Here is a 26,001-nt window from a genome sequence, read left to right as displayed (position 1 = left end):
TTAAATCAGCTGCCACAACCCCTAGTGATTCAGGCAAGGACGCTATAAGTCAAAAGTGGCGAAGGACTTGTCAATGGTCACATGGCCTTGAGGGGGCAATCAAGGTAACCCCCAGGGGTTCAGGCCTCTCCACACCCCCTTTAATGAGGCTACCTGGCAGAGAAGCCAGATTCAGGGTGAGTTCTCAGAAACTTGGCCCCATCTAGCCATTCCTCCTGTCATGGTAATTTCTCCAGTGGCTTCTAAAAGAGCCAGTGTGAGGAAACCCAAGATTATAAACAGTGCCCTCCCTCTGCCAAAGGTGAGCGGAAAGAAATCAAATCCTTCCTCTGGTAACAAGGACCAGCAAAGTCACTGGGTGCCCCATGAGACCAAGTGACTAGGGATACCAAGATCACGCCTGCCCAAGGTGGTCAAATCCCCAGTCAGGGGGTGGGGGGTTCTGAGAGAACCCATTAGAGGTGTCAGAAAAGCTGGGCAGTGGTGGCGCATGCCTTTAATCCCAGCACTTGGGAGGCAGAGGCAGGGGGATTTCTGAGTTCGAGGCCAGCCTGGTCTACAAAGTGAGTTCCAGGACAGCCAGAGCTAAACAGAGAGGAATTAGGTGAGCAGCTCGCTCACTTACCACAGCATCCCAGAGGCTGGCACCAGCCACATACTAAGTACCCTATCTGGCTGCTTTGGTTTTGGTTTTGTGTGTTTTGAGGCAAGGTCTCAAGTATCCCAGATGGACTCGACCTCATTAAGTAGCGGAGGGTGAGCTTGGTTCTCCTACTGTCTCCATATGCCTGGCATGCAACTTCTGTACCTATGTGACGTTCATCTTTATGATCACTTCAGTCACTTGACAACTGTCCCAATCAGGTAGGAACTGACGGGTTCTCTAGATTTAGCACAAAGCTGACCAGACAAGAGTCACAGGTGAACCAAAAAAAAAAAAAAAAAAAAAAGGAGCCGGGCGTGGTGGCGCACGCCTTTAATCCCAGCACTCGGGAGGCAGAGGCAGGCGGATTGGCGGATTTCTGAGTTCGAGGCAAAGTGAGTGCCAGGACAGCTAGGGCTACACAGAGAAACCCTGTCTCAAAAAACCAAAAAAAAAAAAAAAAAAAAAAAAAAAAAAAGAGTCACAGGTGATTGACAGACAGCACTGCAAGTAGAGAGGGGTTTAAAAATCACAGCCACCAGCCGAATAGGAAAGCCCCGCCCCTCCACGCAACCCTCCCCTCTCCCGCCCCTTAGACTCGAGAGGTCACCTTAGGAACATAAGAAGCCCAGTGGGCATGCGCCCTACGGGCCGCTGCTGCACACGCGCACTTCCTGTGCATTGGCTCCGGGAAACCGGAAGCGGCCTTCCACTCGTTGGCGCTTAGGCGGCTAGCGGTCCTCAGGGTGAGAGGCCGGCTTCCCACCGCGGTGTTCGACGGGATGCCGGAGGGGAAGGGGTGGGGCTGACGTCAGAAGCCAAAATGGCGGCGACGGTCGGGGTCTCCTTGAAGCGCGGCTTCCCGGCTGCCGTTCTGGGCAGATTCGGCCTGCAGGTGAGCCCGGGAGCCGTGGTTCAGAGGGGAGCCGTGCCTGTCACCAAGGCTGCCTGGGTAGAGAGGCCGCGGAGAGGCGGAAGGAGCCCGGGTCCAGGCCTCGGGGTAGGACTTATCCCGGCATCCTGCTCCTGAGCATCCTTTCCGACAACCATCCCGCGCTTCTCCATCGCCGGAGAGAGAGGCGCGGCCGGGAGGAGGTTGGAAGAGAGAACGGAAAGACAGAGGTCAGGGAGAGGTCAAGGTCATAGGATGAGCGACCTGTGGTCGGGACCCAGAATCAAATCCTGCTAGTTGTACTCCGCCAGGCTTGTGTGAAAGGGAGGCCTGCGGGGTGTCTGGGGTGGGACCCGGGAGGCCAGGTCGCACCTCCAGGTTAGGCTGGTCTGGATCGGTCAGGTCGGAGGGCGGTGGACTCTGGAGGGCAATGCACTTGACCCGCAGAGGTAGGGAGACATGAAAGAAAGCGACCCCGACCCCTTGAAAGATCCGGACTGTGGAAGTCTGCAGGCAAGACCCGGTTCCCTAAAGCGTTGCTTCTTCAGGGGTGTGTAGCGGCACTGATCTCATACCGCTGGCATGGGGTGACAGGCAGAGCCTGGAGCTGCTTTTGTTAATACTACTGTAATAGCTCTGTCATAGGTCTGCCACACGCCCTGTATCCTCGGGAGCTGCACAGTAAAAGCATTTAGAAAGGCAAGAGAAACTGCCTCTCCTTACTTATAGCTTTACAGATACCATTCAGTCCTCCTCTGGGCTCCTGGATAGTCCTTCACGGGCGGACAACAGGAACTCCCATTTTGTTTTGGGGAGTTTTGTTGGTTTTTTTTTTTTTTTAGATTTTGTGTGTGTGTGAGTGTATGAGTGTGTGCTTTCATTATAGGCACCATGTGCCCGTGGAGAAGAGAGTTTCCTGGACTGGAGTTACAGGTGGTTATCAGCTGCCGTGTGCGTGCAGGGAACTGAACTCTGCTCCTTCCAAAGTGCTAAGACGAACCTCCACCCTGCGATAATTTTAGTGTTGTTTTGGTTAGGTTTTTGACTTTTCGTTATGCAACCCTGGCTGGCCTGGAACTCAGAGATTCTCCGGCTTCAGCCTTCTGGGTGCTGGGATTAAAGGTGTGAGCCACCACCACCACCCGACTTGTGCATCCCTTTGCATGCACACCCATCATACCAACACTCCAAAGGCTGATGCAGCAAGATCAGGAGTTTAAGGACATCCTCAGCCCTACACGGAGTCCAAGGCCAACCTGGGCTACTTGGGACCCTGTCTCAACAAAAACAGACAGTGCCTTACCAGAACCTCAGGCTGATGTCCCAGAGATTCAGTTAATGATTCTGTTTTTGTTGTTGAGAATGTCATGCGTGAGTACTGTATTTAAATAATTTCCACCCCCTCTCTCCTCCCATGCCTCCCCTCCCTTTCACACTCATGACTTCTTTAATTATCATTGCTAAATATATACATACACAATCTCTTAAGTGCCTTTAGTGTTCCTTATGCATGACGCGTTTAGGGCTGAGAACATGGGATGAATAATCCCAACACCAGTCTGAGCAGAGGGGAATGGGAGAAATTTCACAAGGCCCCACCCCTAGCTGAAGAGCTACAGCAATCAGTGACTAAACAAAGGGGGTGTGTCGGTCTGGGGGAGGGACCACATGATAGGTTGTCCAGTTAATGGTTCTCGGTGACCTTGTTCCTCAGCCTCTTTCCTCGTTGCTGAGGCAGCAGTTGAGTTGTAAGAGCCCTGCTGTAAGGAGTGACTTCTCAGGCTCAGGCTGGGCTTTCTAAGTGTAGAAGAGGCTGGCTTCAAAGGTCGGACTCTGGTAGGATTTCAGGAGAGACCTTTGCCTACTTTCCAGGGCAGTAAGAGTGAGAGAGGCCTCCTGTCTGTGGGAATGTATATTTGTGCTCAAACAGCTCCATCCTCAGCTTGGTGTGGGTTCTGGTTCTCAGTCCTGTGATGTGCACCTCTGGACTGCAGTCCTGCCTGTGGGTGTTTAGCTGCACTAGGTTAACTACCAGGAGCATCCTTATTTCTCCGTCTGGACTATGAACTCCAGGAGGCCAGACGCCTGGAATGCCCGCCTGCAGTCAGAACAATACAAATACATATATAAGCCAGTGTTGAAAAGCACAGATCATTTCCTGAGCTGTGCCAGCAGTTTGGCTTGCTTGTGAAGTAGGTATGGGCTCCACCCTCCCCTTTGCAAAGGGGGAAGTGGGACCAGACTGGCTAAGAGATTCTCTAAAGAACACACAGCTCAAAGGTAACGGGGCTGGATTGGAAGCAAACACACTAACACACTTCAGATACAAGCTTGCCCCTTGAGTCTGTGTGGGTTTGGCTTCACGCTGCCTTTGCCTTCCTGCCTTCGCCCTTCCCTCTTGGTGGCTGTGTCATCTGTCTAGCTTCAGGCCCGCCCCTGAGGAAGCTAGAGGAAGTTCGTCTCCTCGCAGATTGTCTAGAAATGTTCTTTCCCACATAGCACGCTCACTAGAGTCATAGATTGAGCTGCAGATGTGTTCAGTCTCCACTCCCATGGGGAACTTGGCACATAAGTTGCTGGACAAGGAGGGAGGGAGAGAAGGAAGTCTCACACTTTGGCCCATCTCCCTGTCTACACAGTCTTTTTTTTTTTTTTTTTTAAAGCAAAAGTTTATTAGGAAAAGCCAAGGAGATGACTCTGTGCATATTGGTCAGGCCTGATGAGCAGAGCCCCGCCCCCAGAGCCCACATGAAGGCAGGAGGAGGGACCCTACTGCAGAGTGCTCTTCCGCCCTCCATACGAGCGCATCCTCACCTCTGACATCATGCACACAATCCGAATAAATATGGTTTTGTTTCAAACAAAAGTTTTAATATAGATTTAGGCACACACGTTAGCGGAGAGGGCAAAAGCCTCGAGGGGACACAGGCTTCTCAAGGGGTTACTCATATTCCCCTTCCTAACACTGGGCAGCACTGAGGTTCCTGTGAGCTGCTGTTCTGCATCCGATGTCAGTGTGCACGATGCTACACAACATCCATTAGGGAAGAATCACAATACAGATGCATGTGGTGTGTAATTACCTGGAGAGTCCAGAAGAGGGCGTAGAATGTGTCTGTATCATCCCCAGCACCTGCATAAACCAGGCATTGTAGGTTATCCCTGCTGACCCAGCATGGGGGTGCAGAGGCAGGAGGATGGGGCTTCATGGCCATCATCTCAGGGCCATTGTCCCCGGCTGTCTGACTCACATGGCAGAGACTTGGTTTTGCTGAGACGAAGTGGAACACAGCCGAACTTGTTTGCTCCCTAATTTAATTTGTGTTCAGATATTCTTCATCTTGTTTTCTTCACCAGATTTTCTCAGTGTGAGCTTTCACTGGGTTTGGGAGGAGTGCTTTCTTTTTAAATGCATGGTCTCAGCCTCCTCTGGCCTCAACTGCATGATCCTGCCTTCACCTCCCAAGTGTTGGGATTACAGTCCTGTGCCAGTTTGAAAATGTTACCATGTTAGGTTTTTGGTTTGGTTTGGGTTGGGTTTTTTTGTTTTTGTGTTTTTTGTTGTGGTTTTTTGTTTTTTAGACAAGGTTTTTCTGTGTAGCCCTGGCTGTCCTGGAACTTGCTCCATAGATCAAGCTGGCCTCAAACTCAAGAGATCCACTTGCCTCTGTCTCCCAAGTGCTGGGATTAAAGGGATGAACCACCACCCCAGCTGTCATGTTGGGATTCTTTAAAAATACTTAATACTGGGCAGTGGTGGTACATACTTTTAATCCCAGCACTTGGGAGGCAGAGGCAGGTGGATTTCTGAGTTCGAGGCCAGCCTGGTCTACAGAGTGAATTCCAGGACAGCCAGGGCTACACAGAGAAACCCTGTCTCGAAAAACCAAAAAAAAAAAAAAAAAAAAACTTTATTCTGTGGATAGTCTGTCCTGTCTGTCTGTCCATCTTACCTGGCTTCTGGAGATGGAACTTGAGTTGTTAGGCCACCATAGCAATCACTTGACCCTCTGAGCCATCTCACTGGCCATAGCATCCTGTTTTAAAAGCCCAAGTAGCTTTCTGACTGGTTTCTTCAGATCTCATGTAATAAGTCTCCCTTTTAAGTGTCATTATTTCACGTACATACATAATACAATGTTGTCACCACCTTGGTTAAAAGTCGTATAGGCCAGTCGTGTGGCACACACCTGTAATCTCAGCATTTAGAAGGCTGAGGGAGAAAGATTGAAAAGTTTATGTCCAGCCTGGACTGCATGTGAGACAGTGTATCAACTGAAGATTCATTGTGCTCCATGACTCTCAGGACAAAAGGAACCCACCGCAGTGCTCTTGCCCTCACGTCAGCCTCCCCATCCTAGCGAGCCTTGCCTCTTAGATGCACGTGTTCCCCTGCATGCCCTCACTCCTGCCTTTCCTCCTGTCGCCTAACACTCTGCTCATCGGTCTCCAGTTAAAACCCAGGCAGGGCAGCCATGACCCCCAGCTCACCTCCTCAGGATCCCTCCGTGCACTTTGTCACACAGGTCCCACCTCACTGTAGGTCACCACAGATAAGTTCTGTGAAGCGAAGTTTCTGTCTGTGTCAGAAATAAAGCTCAGTGCAGTGTCACTACAGTGTAGTGTCACTGCCCCTGGACCCATAGCTGCCATATCATGGGGGATTAACATCTGTTGGGTGTTGATGACTGTGCCTTCCAAGGAAGCTGGATACCAGCGTGTTTGTGCCCAGAAGTGCCATCATCATGCTTGATAAGTGGGGGGGAGTGTCTTGCAGTTTTTAATCTCTCTCTCTCTCTCTCTCTCTCTTTCTCCCTCTCCCTCTCCCCCTCCCCCCTCCATCCCTCCCTCCCTCCTTCTCTCCTTTCCCCTCTCTCTCTCCCTCCCTCCCTCTCTTTTTGTGGCTTTTTCAAGTTTCAGGCCTGTCGAGGGGCACAGACAGCTGCTGCTGCAGCTCCCAGAATCAAAAAATTTGCCATTTACCGATGGGACCCGGACAAGACTGGAGATAAACCTCGAATGCAGACGTACGAGGTGGATCTGAATAAGTAAGTGTCAGGGCCAGCCAGGCGCTGGCGAAGGAGAGCGTGGGAGGGTTTGCTGGGCTCTCAGGTCTGGTTTCTGCCGTTATTTGCGGTGCTAGGGATTGTTGTGCCTGTGGGGTCATGCCTTTCAGGTCTTGAGAGATGTAAAATCCGATTCCCTCAATGATTGAGATAATCACGTTTTCTGTCTTTAGAGTCAATTAGATGTCTTTCTCTCTCTCTCTCTCTCTCTCTCTCTCTCTCTCTCTCTCGTCTTTTGTAGTCCAGGCTTATCTTGAACTCACTATGTAGCTGAGGAAGACCTTGCATTTCTAATCTTCCTCCCTATGCCTCCTCAATTCTGGGGTTACTGGCATGGCTCGTGTGAGCCACCATACCTGGTGTATGAGGTGCTGAGGTTTGAGCCTGTAGCTTCGTGCACTTTGTATGAGTACTAGCTAGCTGTTTTATTAAGGAAAAAATTAAAAATATTGCCAGATAATTAGAAGACAAAAATTTTGCAACTTAAACTCAGTAAGATGGGCAGTGGTGGTATACACTTTTAAACCCAATGCTTGGGAGACAGAGGCAGGCAGATTTCTGTGAGTTTCAGGCCAGCCTGGTCTGTGTGAGCTCCAGAACAGCCAGGGTTGCACAGCAAAACTGTCTGAAAAAACAAGCAAACAAAACAGCAGAAACCCACCTCAGTAATATGTGGCTAAAGTTATAAAATTTAAAAAATATATAAAGCCGTTAAAGAATTAGCTTTAATATAAATGTAAGCAGTAAATTAATCTGACAGCTGTATTTGTTTACCTTATGCTCATCCCCATTAACCACACAGAGAAACCAGAGTGTAGTTCAAGTCACACCTCAATAGCTGAGCAGTTAACTGATCTACCTTGGCCTCCTATGCTAATCCGGCTCCCTCCCAGCCCCGCCCTGTAACACCTGCATGGTATTCCTGGCTCTTCAGGCTCCAGGAGTGTTTTCAGGGTCTCTCCAGACCCCTTCCTTATGGCTCAAATCCTCCATTCTCCTTGAAGATCCGAATCTCCCTCTCCCCCCCCTTACTCTCTTTCCCTCCCTCTCCCTCCCTCCTTCCCTTCCTCCCTTCCTCCCTTCCTCCTCCTTCCCTACCCCCCATGTGAGGATTGAACCAGATATGAGGGCAGAGAACTCAGCGTTTGAATAGCACAAGGGTAAACTTTATGCAGTGTAGATAAACATCATGCCTTCCTGAGGCCTTCCCGTTCCCTCTTGGTAAGGATAGAGACGGCTTTCCTCAGTGTGACCGCAGGGAGCGTGGGATGACTGTTGGCACTGGAGAGAGCCTGGCCTTGAGAACAGGGACTCAGCGAGTGGGCTGCATGGTTCTCCGTGAGGTCAGGCCCTAACCTCATAGCAGCAGAAAGAGTAACACTCTGGGAAGCAGAGACCGTGACGAGCATGGGGACTGAGCATGGGGACAGAGACCGTGACGAGCATGGGGACTGAGCATGGGGACAGAGACCATGACGAGCTTGGGGACTGAGCCATCTCTCCAGCCCAAGCGCTTTTTTCTCTAATGTCTTCTCAAGAGCCTGAGTCAGGACACACTCCAGTTTGAGATTACCCTGGAACACAAGAAGAAACGGCTTAAGCCGGGCGGTGGTGGCGCACGCCTTTAGTCCCAGCACTTGGGAGGCAGAGGCAGGTGGATATCTGAGTTTGAGGCCAGCCTGGTCTACAGAGTGAGTTCCAGGACAGCCAGGGCTACACAGAGAAACCCTGTGGAGGAGGAGGAGGAGGAGGGAAGAGGGAAGGAGAAGGAGGAGAAGAAGAAGAAGAAGAAAGAAGAAGGAGGAGGAGGAGGAGGAAGGAAGGAAGGAAGGAAGGAAGGAAGGAAAGAGAGAGAGAGAGAGAGAGAAAGAAAGAAAGAAAGAAAGAAAGAAAGAAAGAAAGAAAGAAAGAAAGAAAGAAAGAAAAGAAAGAAGAAAGAAACGGCTTAAAACCAGTCATCTAAGACTTTACCTTAAGAAGGTGGGAAAGAAGGTTGGAGATACAGCTCAGTGTGAGTGGTGCTTAGCCTGCAGGAGTCCCAGCGCCACAGAAACAGTATGAAGTCAGAGCCAGGCACAGCTGCGTGCACCTGGCATCCCAGCTGCTGAGTCCAAGGTAGAGCGTACAGGTGTGAGGCCAGCCTAGCAGAGCATGAGGCCTTGCTTAAATGAAATTAACGAGGCTTAAGACATAGCTCAATAGTATAGTAGTACCAGTTGGCCAGCCTTGTGTAAGGCCCTGGGTTCAAGCCCCAGTATTTAAGGGGGGGGGGACAAAAACAAAAAACAAAGAGGAAAAGAATAGAAGAATAGCAAAGCAAAACCAAAGAAAACATAATAAAGTTAACAGAAAAGGCCAGAAATAAGGATACACAGCACAGCAGGGGTGAATTCAGCTGTAGGATTTAGGAAGTCAGCAGCCTGTGTAATAGCAAGTCAAAGCCAGCCCAAGCTGTCATCAGACCTTGTCTTAAAAGAAAAGAAGAAAAAAAGAAAGGAAGGAAAGAAGGAAGAAAAGAAAGAGAAAGAGAGTGGGTGCTGGGCTAAGGCTTGCTTAGCACACATAAGCCCTTGGCTCTTACATCTAGCACTACAGTAAAACAGCAAGATAAAAATCCCACTACCGGTGCTGGAGAGATGGCTCAGAGGATAAGAGAACTGACTGCTCTTCCGAAGGTCCTGTAATGAGATCTGACGCCCTCTTCTGGTGTCTGCAGACAGCTACAGTGTACTTACATATTATAATAATAATAATAACAATAATTGAAGACAGCTACAGTGTACTTACATATAATAATAACAACAACAACAATAATAATATCCTACTACCAAGCAGAGGATATCACTCCAAACCTTATACAGTTAGATTATTGTAAGTGACTGTGCTGAGACTTTCAGCTTCAGCAAGTTTGATGAAGTGAGCTAAGTCCTTAAAAACTACAACTCACAGTGGCTCATGTAAGAGTCCTGCCAGCACCAGGACACTCGTCGTATCCGGACTACGGCACTTTGTACTATTACTGTGTGGGTGGTTTGTTTTAAGACCTAATTTTAGTTTTGTGTGTGTGTGTGCATGTGTGTGTATCTGTGTGCATGCCTGCCTTTGCATAAGTGCTGCAGGGCAGAGAGCCTTTAGCTTGAGCACAGCTGAGTCGCAGGCAGTTACGAGCTGCCCGGCTTGGCGGCTGGAACTGAACTCAGGTCCTCTGTGAGAACAGCATGTGCTCTTAACTGCTCATCCATCTCTACTCCAGTTTATTCTCTTTTATTGTATTTATCATATTTCCTGTTACAATTGTGTAGTATTTGTTTTTAACTCCCAAATCAGAAGGATCCTAAATTCAAGGCCAGCCTAGATGACATAGTAAGACACCATTTCAAAAAAAGCAGAACAAGCCGGGCGTGGTGGTGCACGCCTTTGAGAATCCCAGCACTCGGGAGGCAGAGGCAGGTGAATTTCTGAGTTCGAGGACAGCCTGGTCTACAGAGTGAGTTCCAGGACAGCCAGGGCTATACAGAGAAACCCTGTCTCGAAAAACAAAACAAAAAAAAACAAAACAAAACAAAAAAAGAGTGTTTAAAAAAAAAGCAGAACAGACAAGCAGGCTGAAGAAGTGGCTGCGTGTGAAGTGTGAGCTTTTTTAGTGTGGGGACCTAAGTTTGGAGCCCAGCATTCACGAGAAAAGCCAGGCAGTGCTGCTTGCTCCTGTAATCGCAGCTCTAGAGGAGAGGAGCAGACACAGGAGGGTCCAGGTCTGGGGGTGACTGGCTATCAACCCAGCTGAAAAACAGCAGCTCCAGGCTCAGTGGAAAACCCTATCTCAAGGGAATAAAACTGAGCAATACAGGAAGACCTAGACAGCCTCCTCTGGCGTCCACATGCATGCCTGTGTATGTGTGAAATGGGTAGTTTTTGCTACCCTGCTTTAAGCGCCTGTCAGACTGCGCTACCAGCCCCGCCCAGGATAACACACACACACACGCGCGAGTGCGCGCGCGCGCGCGCACACACACACACACAAACTTATTTTCAACCTGCTTTCTTGGCTCAGTTGCTGAGTGCTTCTAATCTCCCTCAGGCAGGGTGCCCTTCCCAATATTATTAGCTCAGCACCCTAAATCTGCCCTCAGCTTTAGTTGGTACCCCAGGCCCAGTTGGGCCCATTCCACCATAGATCTCACATGACTGGTGGCCTTTTCTTTCTCAGAAGCATGGCGAAAATCCATTTCCCTCTGTGTGTCTTCTCGCCTCCTCCTCTTTCCTTCTGCCTGGCAATTGGCCCCTGGCATCTTTATTGATAGATTAAGAACCAATTGGGGAACAAGACCTTAGCATCAAAACCACCCCCTTCATATGTGCACCTGCATATACATAGGCCTGCCCTACACACGCACACACACACACAGGGTAGGTGGTGGTGCACACCTTCAGTCTCCGCACTCAAGAGGCAGAGGCAGGCGAAGCTCTTGAATTCGAGGCCATCTTGGTGTACAGAGTGAGTTCTAGGACATCCAGGGCTGTAATATCTGGAAAAAAAGAGAACCCACACAAGGAATAAATACATAGAAGTGTGCAGTAGATGAGCCTTAAGCCTTAAGTCAAATAGAGCTGTAGGAAAGAAATCTGGTGCTGATAGGAGAGTAAATGGGCCCCGCATCCAGGTACCCTGACTGCTGTACAGTAGTGAAGCCAGATGCTGGCCATAATAGAACTGAGTTCTTTTCTTTATCAGGTGCGGACCTATGGTGTTGGATGCTTTAATCAAGATCAAGAATGAAGTGGATTCTACTTTAACCTTCCGAAGATCTTGTAGAGAAGGTGAGCGGGACTTTCTTTATCACCAGACCTAGACTTGGTTCAGACTCCAGTGAGGTGCAACCCTGCAAGCTGACCTTGCTACTGAGACTAGTACAGCGTTAGGGATTGAAGGAAAGGAAGGAGGGATGACACGAAGGAAGCTTGAAGCAGGTAGGCCATGCTTGCTCTGATGGAGGGCAGCAGCTCCACAACCCAGAACCTCAGGTTGTTTGTTACACACAGCACAGCACAGGGATGAGGTTAGCTAGTGTAGACGAGGGCTTGTGGGGAGTGGTCTCAGATGGTAGTCATCTGAGAAGCAGGGATGAGGTTAGCTAGTGTAGGCGAGGGCTCTGTGGGGAGTGGTCTCAGATGGCAGTCATCTGAGAAGCAGCTGTGTCCGCTACACTGCTCAGTCACTCATAAGCACTTAGACCAAAGGAAGCTTAGCCAGCCTGTACCTCACCTGGAGGAAGGCCTTGCCATTTCCACAGGTGTAAGACATTGTGGTCCTTGGCACAGCCAGGCCCGTGTCACTCCCCACCCCCTGCTGTACATCTCCTCTTTGTTCATGGCATGTGGCTTCCAAAGTTTGAACTGTGATGCAAGTTCTGAATTCCCCTGGGGAGCTTTGTCTCGAGGTTCCTGGTCCCATGGTTTCTGTCAGTCACCACGAGCCTGGCAGCACCAGCAAGGACAGGCTAGCTGGCATCTGCAGTGTGAGCTCTTTGTTTATCGGAGGTGGAAGTTTCTGGCTAAGGCGCTCGTGCTGGGCTGCTGAGCCGGTGAGAAGACAACGCCCTTCTCTGGGGCTGTGCACTTAGTCTGTCTGAGAACATGGAGAGTGTGGAGCATGGGCGCTTACGGCAACTCAGTGTGAGGCTTAAGGCCAGAGCATCGTCCACATCTAGGTCTGGACGACATATCAAGACCGTGCCTTAAAAAAAAAAGAAAGAAAGAAAGAAAAGCCAGGCAGTGGCGCACACACCTTCTGTCCCAGCACTCAGGAGGCAGAGGGAGGGGGAGCGCTGTGAGCTCGAGGCCAGCCTGCTCTGCAAGAATGAGTTCCAGGACAGCCAGGACCACTCAGAAATCCTATCTCAGACAGACAGACAGACAGACAGACAGAAGAAAAATAATTGCTAGTGATAATACAACAAAGGTAATATTTTAAAATAGGATTTTAAGTAAAAATCAAAATAATTTAATAATAATACTTAAAACAAAAAACTTAAAAGGCTCTGAAACCCAAAGGCTCTTGTGGCTGTGGAGTTCGTCTGTCAGGCAGAGCTGTTGTGTGAGGTAGGTCGGTGACTGTGTGGATTTAGTGTGTAGCGGGTGGGCCTGCTGAGTTAGGGGACTCTGCAAGGACATGTAGTGAGCTGGAAACCAGAAGTCAGGCACAGAGGCAGTCTCCGTGTCTGCTCAGCCGCCCATAGCCTTCGAATCCTGGGATTAAGCAAAGACAGAAGGAGCTAGCTGGGCTAGCTGTAGCTTAGAGGGTGAAGGGCTTCCTGGTTCAAGGTGAGGTCTAGGCAGGAAAGAAAGAGTGGAGAGAAGACACACCCTCTGTTAGCACAGCTACTGATGTGAGCAGTGTGGCCCTGAAGGACGGATGGGGAGCCTGAGGTCACCCGCTGTCTCCCCAGGCATCTGTGGCTCTTGTGCCATGAACATCAACGGAGGCAACACTCTGGCGTGCACGCGCAGGATCGACACGGACCTCAGCAAAGTCTCCAAAATCTACCCACTTCCGCATATGTATGTGATCAAGGATCTAGTCCCTGTGAGTGTGAGGCTCTCCCATCTGTGGCAGGGGGTGGTGTCCTGCTGTCCTGTTTGGAGTGGGCTAGGCCTGGGTGGTCACAGCTTCTTTGGTGGACGTGATGGAACAATCAGACACTCCCGATGTTTGTGACAAGGGGTTTCCACAGAGTCCACAGAGGCATTAGGAATCCCCTTCCCAGAGCCACACAGTGAGGCGTGTGTGACATAACAGGTGATGTGCATGGAGATCCTGAGGCTCAGATGGCAGGTTTGCTTGGGCATAGGACTTAGAATTTCAGAGTTGGGACAGTCCAAGAAAGGAAGGGTTTAGCCATAGCTGCAAAGTATTTGTGTGGAATCTTGGGGGTATGGGGATTGGCAGGGAGACTTGACTCTCTCAGTTCCTCCCTCTGCTGCCTCGGGTGCCTGCCCTGACTTGAGGCAGCAGGAGAAAGGACTGCAGGTACCATGACTTCAGCTGGTGTGGAGATTTCCCAGCTCTGTGGCTAACACTGACCGTGTTCCCTTCCAGAACTGTCATTTGTCACAGCCTCTGGAGAGTTTGGTTTCTGTCTGTCGTGGTGGGAAAGTGCATGGTTGTATGTGAGATGATGTGAAGCCAGCATCCGAAGGCCCCGCCAGGAGCTGATCCTTCTCCTTTCTCCTTTCCCTCAGGATTTGAGTAACTTCTACGCACAATACAAATCCATTGAGCCTTATCTGAAGAAGAAGGATGAGTCCCAGGAGGGCAAGCAACAGTATCTGCAGTCCATCGAGGACCGGGAGAAGCTGGTCATTACTTAAACCTATTGTCATGGTTGGCAGGGTGCTTTCTGGAAGTAAGAGGGTGGGGGAGCAGTAGAGTGACACAGAACACTAATCGTGCTCTGAAAGAAATTGGGGAGTATCTGACCCGAGGGGGAGTGAGTTGCCAGGCTGTGGGCGGGGCTGGTGTGCTCAAGACCCTGCGTCCACCCCCAGTGCTGGAGAGGGAAGGACAAAGAGCAGCTGGCCCGAGGTTGGACACCCTTCCTCACCATCGGGTGGCCAGCGATTACCTGTGAAGGCCCAACTGGACCAAGGAGCAGGCACAGCTGAGTGCTGCCCTCAGGGCAGGCCTTACCGTGTGGCAAAAGAGAGCAGTATCTAAGATGCCTGCTCTGTTGAGGCTGATGGCCACCACCAAGCTGTTCTCTCTCGGGGGAGGGGAAATTAATAACACACACATGCACGTGCACATGCACACACTCACGCACGCATGCATGCATGCATGCATGCAGGTATGTGAATGGCACGTGCTGGCCATTCAGTCTCAGCACCACCACTTCAGACAGAGGGCAGGAGACTAGAGGTTTTGTCTGTGGCGGTGGTGTGGGGCGGGCAGGACTGAAGTAGGGCCTTGCTTTCTGCTCCTAAGCTTGCAGTGTCTGACTGGTTGGTGCTGGCCTTCTGGAGTTGCTGCTCTTGAGTCAGGGCAGTTTTTCTTTTGAGGCAGGGCTATATCACAAGCTGACCCCACTGCCTCCCCTTCCCACGTGCCCCATCTAGTATCTGTACTGCTGGGGTTCCATCCCAGGGCCGTGTGTCTGTACAATAAGACTGTGCCAACTGAGCCCGTGCCCAGTCCTGGGCTGTGACACCTTGAGTGGAGGGTTTAGCATCCAGCTTTCCACCGCCGTTCCTCCCTGAGAAGTCCTCTCTGATGGGCAAGCACACCGACTCAGCGAGTGGCCGAGTGGGCCGAGCCTTCTGGCCCTGGATATTTTGCCAGTAATAAAGATTTCCTCATATAAATACCTACATGGGAACCAGGCATAGCGATTCATGCCTGTAATTCTAGCACTTGGAGTCTGAGCCAGGAGGATTCTCATGAGTTCAAGGCCAGCCCAGGCTAAAGAGTATCACAAACAAATATGCGCACACACACATATATACATACCAACATGAAGCCAGAGCTGTAACTCAGTGGTAGAGGCCTTGCCTGGCTTGCACAGGCCCAGAACTCTTACCACCAGCACCACAGGAAACATGGCCATATGTAACAGACATTTGTGTAGCATTTGTTTGGTTTCTTAATATGTTACATGTAATGTAACATATTACAATATGTTACAATAATATGTTACATGAATATAGTATGAACTACTTTTCCATTTCTCTGTGTGTGTGCATGCGCACAAGGGCACAGGCATGCGTGATGTATAGCTGAGGGTGAAATCTCAGACTTGCAGTCTGAGTTTGCTGTTGATCCACTTGCGCTGCATAAGGTTTTTGCCACATGTGCTATGAAGCCATCCTGCTACTGTTGCATAATGCCAGTATGGCTGACCTCTTACCACAAACCCAGTCAAAGCAGTCAGCCTCTGCCTCCAGCGAGTCTTCAGCTGTAGTGTGGGCTGTCCTGTCTCCATCGGCTGCCCTGTCCATCCCTCTGGGTGGCTGCTTGTTGCCAGAATCAGGAAGTCCAACTTTTTGGGCACAGAGAAGACTTGAGGAACCAAGTTGACCCCTCCTTCCTCCCTGGAGTTCCAGGGTCAGTGTGTGAGACATGGAAGGTAGCTTAGGGTGCTCCTGAGGCCCCAAGGGAAACTTGAAGACTGCCCAGCTCGACAGACACTGGACAGACTACCAGAGAGCTTCAGTGCCCCTCACTGCAGCCTGCACCCCCGCTGGGAACTCCTTGTTCATGGCTCTTAGGTCCGTGGGGGTAGTTAGTGATTCTTGAATCTACGTGCATTGTTGTTGGACTTAAGGCCCTGGGCTCTGGCCCAGAAGAGGTTTCTCTTGCATTACAAGGTCTTTTTTATGACTCTATTACACTGCCACAAATAACCCTTGGCATGTCACCAAGAAAGCACACAGATAGGCGACCCTCTGCTGTGCGCTGGCACCTGGTCTCTGACCACCTTTCTCTCCACACAGGATGGGCTGTACGAGTGCATCCTGTGTGCCTGCTGCAGCACCAGCTGCCCCAGCTACTGGTGGAACGGAGACAAGTACCTGGGGCCTGCAGTTCTCATGCAGGTGCGTCCCCACCTCAAACAGCCAGAGGTTCTAGAGGATGGTGGCCTGCTAGAGGCAGCTACCTACAGAAGGCTGCTGGCCTGTGCCTGTGCCTGCGCCGTGCAGATACCGGGGACACCAGCTCACTGGGCTCACGTAGCTCAGCGAATCTGAAGCTTCACCTTGCTGTGCTTGTAGTGGGGAGGGAGGGTCACCCCAAAGGGAGGGACCCAGTGTGAGCTGGATCCCTGTGTGGATGGGAGAAGCTTCGGGAAGCTGGGCTGGGGGCTGCTTAGAAAGAAGCAATGTTGTTATCGCCTGTCACATGTGTCAGCTCAGGGCAAAAAAACCTGTCCATTCCCAGGGAGCTGCTTTTCGGATCTGTGGTCAGTGCTTTTCAGACAGTGTTAGGCAACTCAAGATAACTTGATGTTTCTAACTTTCCGGTAAAAAGGAAGTCACTGGCTATGTGACCGTACAGTAGTGTTGACCTTGCCGTGTGCAGGCACGTGCGCTCACACACGGTGCTTGCTTTCCAACATCTGAGTTATTGAGAACCACACAGGTCTCAGTGACACAGCTGGGGCCAATCCAGGGCCCTGTGGTAAACTAGTGTGAGTTTGCTGCTCTCAGGGCATGTGTTGATTGACAGAAAGTAGACAAACTGTCTATGACGGTATCATAGCTCATTAACCTGTAAGCCCTTGCACTTGGGGAGGAGGGGGTAGAAGCAGGAAGATTATGAGTTCAGGCTAGGAGTTGCTGCAGACCTAGCCTTAATATGACAAGCCAGGCATGGCGGTGTGTCCCTGTCACTTAAGCACTCAGGAGTTAGAGGGAGGCAGATCTCTGCGTTCCAGGCCAGCTAGGACTGTCCAGTGAGACGCCGTCTTAACAGCATCTATTTAGTCAGCAGCAGGTCCTAGCACAGGCAGCACAGGCTGAAAGGAGGGAAAGGCGTTTGCACACACAGCCCACCTTTCCTAATTAGAACCTGGAGGGACATGAAAGGAGCTGACAGCCCAGTCAGTACCTTAAACACTGAGGTGCCAAGCACAGGGTGGATCAAAGGCTCATGGACACCTGGGGTTAGGAAAGAGCTAAGAGCCTTCCGGCAAGGCAAGGACTCCAGAGCATTGGCAGGCTTCTGCCCTGCTGAGCCTGCCCGGGCTGGCCCCTGGCTCAGCTGACACGCCCTGCTTTCCCAGGCCTATCGCTGGATGATCGACTCCAGAGACGACTTCACAGAGGAACGCCTGGCCAAGCTGCAGGACCCCTTCTCTGTCTACCGCTGCCACACCATCATGAACTGCACACAGACCTGCCCCAAGGTATGGCAGGAATGGCCGGGCCACTCGAGATGGATGCCTGATGATTCAGTTGGGGGTTGGAATGGCTCTCAGTCACAGACTCCACCAGGTTCCAATGCTGGGGGGCAGGGTCCCTCAGCTGGTGTCACAGCTCTGGCTACTGATGTGCTTCAGCCAGTGTGGCAGGCAGGCATCTGCTCTGCAGAGCTACCTTGGACTCAGGCCATGGGCCTCCCTGGTCCCCACCCTCTCCTCATTTCTTTTGTTGCTGTGTTGTCCTGTTTGAGACGATGTCTCTACATAGCCATTGCTGTCCAGGAACTCACTCTGTAGACCAGTCTGGCCTTGAATTGAGCCTGCCTCTGCCTCCTAAGCACTGTGACTAAAGGCGTCCATTTAATTAATTGGGGGGAAACTCTGCTACAATGCACCACCACCGCCCAGCACCCACTCGTGAGAGAGAACTCTTGGGCCACCTTTGGGTTGGCTGCTTTCTGATCTGGTGCCAGCTGTGGATGTGTCAGCCTTGGTCAAGAACTATGAGGGGTGAACCTGACTGCCCTTCAGTCAGGGACTGGGCAGCAAGATAGGAAGCTATAGGGTAGCCACTTAGCAGGGTAAAGAGACTTCCAGCATGTCTTGGAGACCTTTGCTAGAAGGGCCCAGCCTCCAGCATCAGGGCAGGATAGGGCTGCATGGGAGAGGGTGGCTCTGCCCTGTGAAGGCAGCCGTGCAGCACACAGGTGTACTATGTCCGCCCCGCCTTTCCTGTGTCACACCCCTCTGTACCTTTTTACCTTGTGTACTTTGGAGATCAATGGCTCTGTGTTGACATGTGAAGAGCCTGTCCTGTCTTGGGTCATTTTCTCTTTAATACTTTAGTTTCTGAGTTACTCTTCTAAAGTGAGAGGCCCTCCCTCCCCCAGCCTCAGATAAGTCAGTCCTGCCTGGCACCCGTCATTTCCTTCCCCGCTTTTGCAAGGCTGGCCCTGACTAGCTGCTTATCAGTCCTGCAAACAAGCTGCGGGCCATGCTGTAGCCAGGACCACTGGTGTTAGCCAGTCAGACGCAAGGTAGGAAGCAGTCCCAGGGCTGTTTCTTACATTGCTTTTGAGAGTATGTAGTCTCTGCCATCTCTGATTTACTGACAGCAGTAACGGCAGGCGTCTGGCGAATCCTGACCTTGGCCTGTGGTCCTAGAGGAAGCTCCATCCTGGGTGTCCTGAGCAGTTAGGGGCTGCCTACCATGGGTCAGCGTGGGATAGGCCTGGGGCTGGGGCTGCACACCACCCTCCTGGGAAGGGGCTTTGCTGCCGCTGTTCCCTCCCACCATGCCTGGTACTGAAGCACTCTCTCCCTCCCCTCCAGGGTCTGAATCCAGGGAAAGCGATTGCGGAAATCAAGAAGATGATGGCGACCTACAAGGAGAAGCGGGCATTGGCTTAACTCAGTCTGTGCTGAGTGTGCCTGTCAACTCTGGCGTCAAACAGCTGGAGTCTCCCTCAGTAGAGCATATGTAATAAACATTTAAGATAAATAGGCGTTACTCTCCGTTATTACCAAAGACGGTTGGAACTGAGGCCTTGCTGCCGAGGCACCAGGAAATCCTTGTCCTTGAAGAGGTGGACACAGCTCCAGACCTGAGCCCCAATGAGGATTGCACACAACCAAGGCAGGAGTGTGTCCCCAGCATCACACGCACCTTGCCCTTCCGTGAGTTAGGACTTGTATCCTCCTCTTCACCTGCCACGTAGTCCCACGTAGTCTCGGTCTCCACAGTATTAACAAAAGCTACTTGCAGTTTTCAGGACTACATACAGGTCAGCCTCCACGCAGAAGCAAGGTCTGAGATTCATTCCAGCACACAGCGGTGACCCTGACCATGCAAGCCGATAGGCTCCACAGAGAACCTCTTGAGGCCTCACAAGGCAAAGCTGCATCCCCCGCCACAGCTGCCTGCCTCGGCCCCACTTCAAACCACACGGGTAATGCTAGGCCAGCAGCACACAATGGGAAGCATACCAGCTGAGGCAGGAGTTGAGGCCAGCCTAGGCTACATAGCAAACTCCAGGCCAACCTGAGCTACATAGTGAAATAGAGAAAATTAGGACAAATGAAAGGTCCCCTGTCCTGCATTCTGCATTTGTTTCCTGAATGTTTGACCAATCTAAAATTCCCTTCAAGCCAGGCGTGTTAGGTGGCAGTAGTGGATGCCACCCAGTGTGTAGGTGACAGGAGTGTGTGGTATTACCCTCCACCCCTGCATTCGCAGCCACTGAGTGACAGATTTAACTGTTCCAGCGTTAAAAAGTATGGGTGCCAGCTACTCTTGCTTGACTTAACTTTTTGCACTGATAGACCGGGCTAGAGGTCAAAATGGAGTCGCTTCTGTCAAAGCTCTGCACACCGCCCAGATGTTCCCTGACCTGACTAAGCCAGAGAGGAGACAGGCCTGACCCAGTGATCACCTGGTGCTTGCCAGGCAGCCACTTCCATCGCTCTGTCCTGGTCACACCCTACAAGAACAGTCACTTTGAATCTTTTTTATTTTTTAAGATTTATTTATTTTACTTATTAGCACACTGTAGCTGTCTTCAGACACACCAGAAGAGGGCATTGGATCCCATTACAGATGGTTGTGAGCCACCATGTGGTTGCTGGGAATTGAACTCAAGACCTCTGGAAGAGCAGCCAGTGCGCTTAACCACTGAGCCACCTCTCCAGCCCAAACAGTAACTGAAATGATCCAACAGAGAGGAGAAGAGTGTTTAACTCCAAAATTGATTACCACACTCCTTAGGAACCCCTGCTCGGCCCCTTAGTGTGATTACTCTACTTATGAAGGGAAGCATCACAAGGCTTTTCAACCGATGAGACAAAATCTACCACGTTTGAGCCCTGCTCGTAGGAGGAAGAGCCAGGGGGATCCTGAGGTCTAGCCTGGGTGAGATACTGACCCAAAATGCAAATAAAGGTTTGGAGTGCATCTCAGTAGCTAGGCAAGTGTATCACTCCTGGATTCTCAGACACCTAGAGCATGTGCTAAGGCTGCTGTGATCCCTAGTGCTCCAAAAAAGAAAATTAGAGAGGGGAGTTTGCCCTCCCAGCATCTGAGTCCCCCGACTCCTGGATTAACACTTAGTGACACTTAACCCCAAGTGACAACTGAAATGTGAGGCCATTCCAAGGCCAGCACTTGAGAGATGGCAGGGTAAACCCCTTGGCCCTGTCTGCGGACAGAGATCAGTTTAACTCTAATGACCCTGTCAGACCTGGGAATTCACACTCCGTCCGTATCTTCAGGGTTAAGTAGACTTGGCTTCTGGTGCCTGGATCTGGAGGGCAAGGTGGGTTGTTCTCGGGACTAGCTAAGTGGCACATAAGGATGAGCTGCTACTAAGAGCCGCATTGGATGCGTGAGGTGGCTAAGAAGGTAATGGTTCTTGAGTAAATAAATACTGTTTTATTGGCCACTGGACTCAAGGGTGGCAGGGGGAATGTCACAAAGGCTTTGATCTTCGGGGAGGAGGTGTCCTGCTAGTGGTGGTTTGAGACAGGGCCTTGGGCTTTGCTGTTCAAGTTGACCTGGAACCCACTCTCTAGCTTCCTTCCTGCCTTTGCCTCCCCAGGCATGGGATTACGAGCACACTCCACTGTGCCAAGCAAGGCTTTTTTCTGGTATTCTTTTAAAATGTGTGTCTTGGGGTTTCTTTTTTTTTTTTTTTTTTGGTTTTTCGAGACAGGGTTTCTCTGTGTAGCCCTGGCTGTCCTGGCACACTTTGTAGACCAGGCTAGCCTCAAACTCAGAAATCCGCCTGCCTCTGCCTCCCGAGTGCTGGGATTAAAGGCGTGCGCCACCACGCCCGGCTTTGTCTTGGGGTTTCTATTGCTGCAATGAAGCCCCATGACTGAAAGGCAAGCTGGGAGGGAAGGGTTTACTTGGCTTACATTTCCACATTGCTGTTCATCATTGAAGTACGTCAGGACAGGAACTCACACAGGGCAGGGAACCTAGAGGCAGAAGCTGATGCAGAGGCCATGGAGGGATGCTGCTTACTGCCTTGCTCTCTATGGCTTGCTCAGCCGGCTTACTTAGAGAACCCGGAACCACCAGCTCAGGGACGGAACCACCCACAATGGGCTGGGCCCTCCCCATCAATCACTAATTAAGGAAATACCCGAGTGCTGGATCTTTTTGTTTGTTTGGGTTTTTTTTGTTTTTGTTTTTCGAGACAGGGTTTCTCTGTATAGCCCTGGCTGTCCTGGAACTCACTTTGTAGACCAGGCTGGCCTCGAACTCAGAAATCCGCCTGCCTCTGCCTCCCAAGTGCTGGGATTAAAGGCGTGTGCCACCACCGCCCGGCCCGAGTGCTGGATCTTATGGGGGCATTTTCTCAATTGAAACTCCCTCCTTTCAGATGACTCCACTCTGTGTGTCAAGTTGACTTAGACTAGCCAGTACAGTGTGTGTGTCTGTGTGTGTGTCTGTGTGTGTGTGTCTGTGTGTGTGTCTGTCTGTCTGTGTGTCTGTGTGTGTGTGTACATCTATAGAATTTACAAAGCAAGGCCATGGAAGGCTTCACGTCTCTCTGGGACTACACCACCCAACTCTTCTCACCTGATCTTTGGGCAGTTGTTGGCTCTCTGTGCCTCCCTTTTGCTACCTGCAAAATGGGAATGAGTGGTATTCAGAATGTGATGGCATCTAAGAATAAACCCCGAAGCACCATGCTTTGTGGTAGTGCAGATACACCATAAACTCCACATAGCTGACATGTCTGAAAGATCCAGCTATGGAACCCTGTGAACTCAGCCAAAGCCTTCTAAATTCTTTTTTTTTTTTTTTTAAAGATTTATTTATTTATTATATGTAAGTACACTGTAGCTGTCTTCAGACACTCCAGAAGAGGGCGTCAGATCTTGTTACAGATGGTTGTGAGCCACCATGTGGTTGCTGGGATTTGAACTCCGGACCTTCGGAAGAGCAGTTGGGTGCTCTTACCCACTGAGCCATCTCACCAGCCCTCTAAATTCTTACAGTCAGCCAGATTCCTGGGATCCATCACTCAGACTTTTGTCTTTTATTTTGTTTGAGGCAGAAACTCAAATATTGTTGTGTTTTAGAAAAAGAAAGCGAAAAGCCAGGGATATGTTTGGTGGAGGTGCAGTATGGTGTGGGGGATGGGGATGCCTCTGTGGGCCTATACTGAGGCATCTCTTCCTCCCCGCCCCCGACCCCCCCCCTAGGTACCAGCCACAGGACAGGGGATAGTGTATTGTATGAATAGAGTTTATTTAGGGAATGGGGAGGGAAGTTGAGGGAGTAGAGGCAGAGAAAGGCAGAGAGAGAGAGAGAGAGAGAGAGAGAGAGAGAGAGGAAGAAGAAGGAAGAATAGGAGGAGGAGGGAGAGGAGGAGGAGGAAAGGACAGACATGAGCACGTGGAGAGAGATGGGGAGGGGTGTAGGAAGAGGGTAATGGAGGAGCAAGAGGAAAGAGAAAGAGAGCAAGAGAGAGAGGAGGGGCGAGCAGCCCCTTTTATAGTGAGTCAGGCACACCTGGCTGTTGCCAGGTAATTGTGGGGCAGAGCCTAGATGAAATGCCAGCATATATTCCAAGCTGGCCTCAGATTCACTTACCTAACCAAGAATGACCCTAAGCTGGGCGTGGTGGCGCACGCCTTTAATCCCAGCACTTGGGAGGCAGAGGCAGGAGGATTTCTGAGTTCGAGGCCAGCCTGGCTGGTCTACAAAGTGAGTGCCAGGACAGCCAGGGCTACACAGAGAAACCCTGTCTCAAAAAACAAAAAAAAAAAAAAAAAAAAAAAAAAGAATGACCCTAAACTCTGATCTCTTGCCTCTGTCTCTCAGGTGCCAGGCATGTACCACCATACCAACTAAGCTATATCCCCAACCTAGTTTTTTGCAACAGAATCCTGCTATGTAGCCCAGGCTAGATTCAATCCTCTCACCTCAAACTCCTAAGCAAGAATTACTGGACGTGAGGCACCACGGCCTGGCTTCTAAGATTGCCCCTCTCTCTGGCTGCTGAGGGTATCAGGGATTCCTTTGTTCAAATTCCCTCCAGGCGATTCCCTATAAGACCAGCTGCAGAAAGGCCACTTTTCTGCATGTTTAGGCAGCCGAGGTCTCATTCGTGGGATGTCACTAGCTGAGAAAACACTGTGTTGCTGCAAAACTCCATCGAAACTAAAGAAATAGAGAAGTAAGGCCATGCTCTGGGGTAAACTGCCAGCATCAATGTCTGCTCAGGCTCCTGCAGTGTGAGCCAGGCATGGGACATCCCCCACGAGAGCCCCAGAGGGAAGCTGCTATTGGATCAGGCCTGGCCCTTGTGACTGCAGCCTTCAGCTGTGGTTATCTGGGAGGAGAGCCCTGCCCACAGACCGCCAGTGGGGCCACACGGTGAGAGCCACTTCCCCTACAGGTGCCTGTGGCAGGTGGGCGGGACCTTCCCCAGCCTCTGTGGTTTAGGAAAACCCATTTCCTGGCACTCCCATCAAGGAGAAGAGCTGGACTGCTGAGAGCTCGGCTTTTCCCCGTGGAGAGCTTGGCATGGAGTCCCTGTAGTGAATGGCTTTTCATGGCACAGATAATGGACCAAGTAACCTGCAAGGTGGTCTGGCCCCACATCCCTTCGAATCTTCAAGGCCGCCTCTCCTCCTCCTCCTCCTCCGATTTATTATTATATGTAATTACACTGTAGCTGTTTTCAGATACCAAAAGAGGGCATCAGATCTCATTAAGGATGGTTGTGAGCCACCATGTGGTTGCTGGGATTTGAACTCAGGACCTTCGGAAGAGCAATCAGTACTCTTAACCACTGAGCCATCTCTCCAGCCCCCCTTCAAGGCTTCTAACCCAGCTTAAGGGTCTTGTGAATGTGTCTGGGCTCTGCCACTCACCTACCAACTCAACAGTGTGGATTGCATTTTTAGTACAGAGAGGAGAGGCTGAGAGAGGAAAAGTGACCTTTACCCCAGCCCCTGGGGGACAGAGGCAGGAAGATCGCTAGGGGTCCAAGGCTAGTCAAGGGTACATAGCTAGTCCTTGCCCCAATAAATAAATCACAAAGTGTCTTCATCGCTGGACAGGAACTGATGTTCCAGCACCTTCTCAGACCCCAGGCCAGCCGCTTTATTTATTACACTGCCCCTCTGGGGGGATCTGTGTCAGTCAGGTCCAGACCTAAACCACCACCTCTAGGCTACCCAGGCATCTGGGTTTCCTGGGAAGGTCACCCTCTAGGAATTGAGGTGGGAGTGGGTAAGGAGAGAGACAACTGGTCCCTACTGACAATCTCATCTACTAATGAAGTCTCACCTGACCTAGTGACACCAGTCCCACGCCACACATGGCCAATAGGAATGCCCCCCAACCTGCTCCACCAGCGGCTGTCCCAGCTCAGTAGTAAATGGCTCCACTGTTCTCCAGCCACTGAAGCCAAACCTCTGGGCATGTCTGAGCCTCACATTTCCACACCCACATATCTGGTCAACAAGTCCTGCGCACATGGCCAGGTTCCTAGAGGTTGTGCTGTCAAGGCGTCCCACTGTCCCCATAAAGGGATTCCCCCCACCCCCATCATAGCTCTGCACACTTCTTGACTTTCTGCAGTCTGTTGTTTTGCTTGGGTGTCCTTGCATCACTTTCCAGTAGTCCCACTGGACAGGGCCTAATGGTCCAGTTCCTGGAACTCAGCCTGACTCGCCTTGAGTTCACAGGGATACTGTGATGCTAAAGGTGTGGGCCCAGGACTATTCCAGCCGCAACTTTCCCTGGCTTACCCCAGGTCTCTCATACACCCTCTGCCTCAGTTCAGAGGTCATTGATCCAGGGGCCAGGGGATACCCTGGCTGTGTCGGTCACTATGGGACAGTGTAGTAAATGCTGTAGACAGGTATCCTAGGCTTTCCGGGGTCTTTATTTGTCTCACCTGTGCAGGGGTGTGTGCAGACCATGCTTCCGGGGTTCTGGGCTAGGTCCTACCTCCCTTTAGCCTCCTGCGCATCATCACAGCCAACCCGTATGGAGCGCCTTTCTGGCCATATCTGACCATGGGAGTGAGTCTGTGGCAAGTGTGACCTTCCTCTCCTGGTATCTACCCAGTAGTATCAGGCTTTAGATGAGTGCTCTTATGCAGCACATACAACAAGCCGTCACTGCTGCTATTTGTCATTGTACAGGTGAGAAAAAGCTGTCCCAGGGCTGGGGAGATGGCTCAGTGGATAAGAGCACGGGCTGCTCTTCCAAAGGTCCTGGGTTCAATTCCCAGCACCCACATGGCAGCTCACAGCTGTCTGTAACGCCAGTTCCAGAGGATCCGACACCCTCACACAGACACGCATGCAGCCAAACACCAATGCACATGAAAAGAAATAAAATTTAAAAAAAAAAAAAAAAAAAAGGTCCAAACCTAGTAATATGGTTCAGGGGGTAAAGGTGTTTGCTGCCAAGCCTGGGGGCTTAAGTTCAATTCCTAGGCGCCCACAGAAAGAATATGA

At 50.9% G+C, this 26,001-nt stretch overlaps 1 protein-coding gene across 2 annotated transcripts; it reads left to right on the top strand.

Annotated features, from left to right (window-relative positions):
• The first annotated feature begins 1,410 nt into the window (after positions 1-1,410).
• On the top strand, positions 1,411-19,015 carry Sdhb (succinate dehydrogenase complex iron sulfur subunit B). 2 transcript variants are annotated; one of them, XM_021160812.2, is made up of 8 exons: positions 1,411-1,538; positions 6,450-6,583; positions 11,334-11,419; positions 13,048-13,184; positions 13,841-13,957; positions 16,088-16,189; positions 17,377-17,499; positions 18,847-19,015. In XM_021160812.2, the coding sequence occupies exons 1-8, from the start codon at positions 1,467-1,469 to the stop codon at positions 18,922-18,924; spliced, it is 849 nt and encodes a 282-aa protein (XP_021016471.1). In that variant the 5' UTR covers positions 1,411-1,466; the 3' UTR covers positions 18,925-19,015. The 2 variants fall into 2 exon arrangements, with proteins under 2 accessions (XP_021016471.1, XP_021016473.1); XM_021160814.3 differs by having other exon boundaries at positions 1,420-1,538; positions 6,456-6,583.
• The last annotated feature ends 6,986 nt before the right edge of the window (positions 19,016-26,001 follow it).

Source organism: Mus caroli, unplaced genomic scaffold, assembly GCF_978045245.1.
Source record: "Mus caroli unplaced genomic scaffold, Mus_caroli_1 scaffold_6, whole genome shotgun sequence".
Taxonomy (NCBI): Eukaryota; Metazoa; Chordata; class Mammalia; order Rodentia; family Muridae; genus Mus; species Mus caroli.
The sequence above is the reverse complement of the archived record's forward strand: the minus strand, read 5'-3'. Positions and strand labels throughout refer to the sequence as shown.

What these genes read in the sequence shown, in the direction of transcription:
- Sdhb (XM_021160812.2), top strand. Translation starts at nt 1,467, where the DNA reads ATGGCGGCGACGGTCGGGGTCTCCTTGAAGCGCGGCTTCCCGGCTGCC. An exon ending in CCGAAGATCTTGTAGAGAAG is followed by an intron (nt 11,420 to 13,047) that starts GTGAGCGGGACT and finishes CTGTCTCCCCAG; the next exon opens with GCATCTGTGGCTCTTGTGCC. An exon ending in TCGAGGACCGGGAGAAGCTG is followed by an intron (nt 13,958 to 16,087) that starts GTCATTACTTAA and finishes CTCTCCACACAG; the next exon opens with GATGGGCTGTACGAGTGCAT.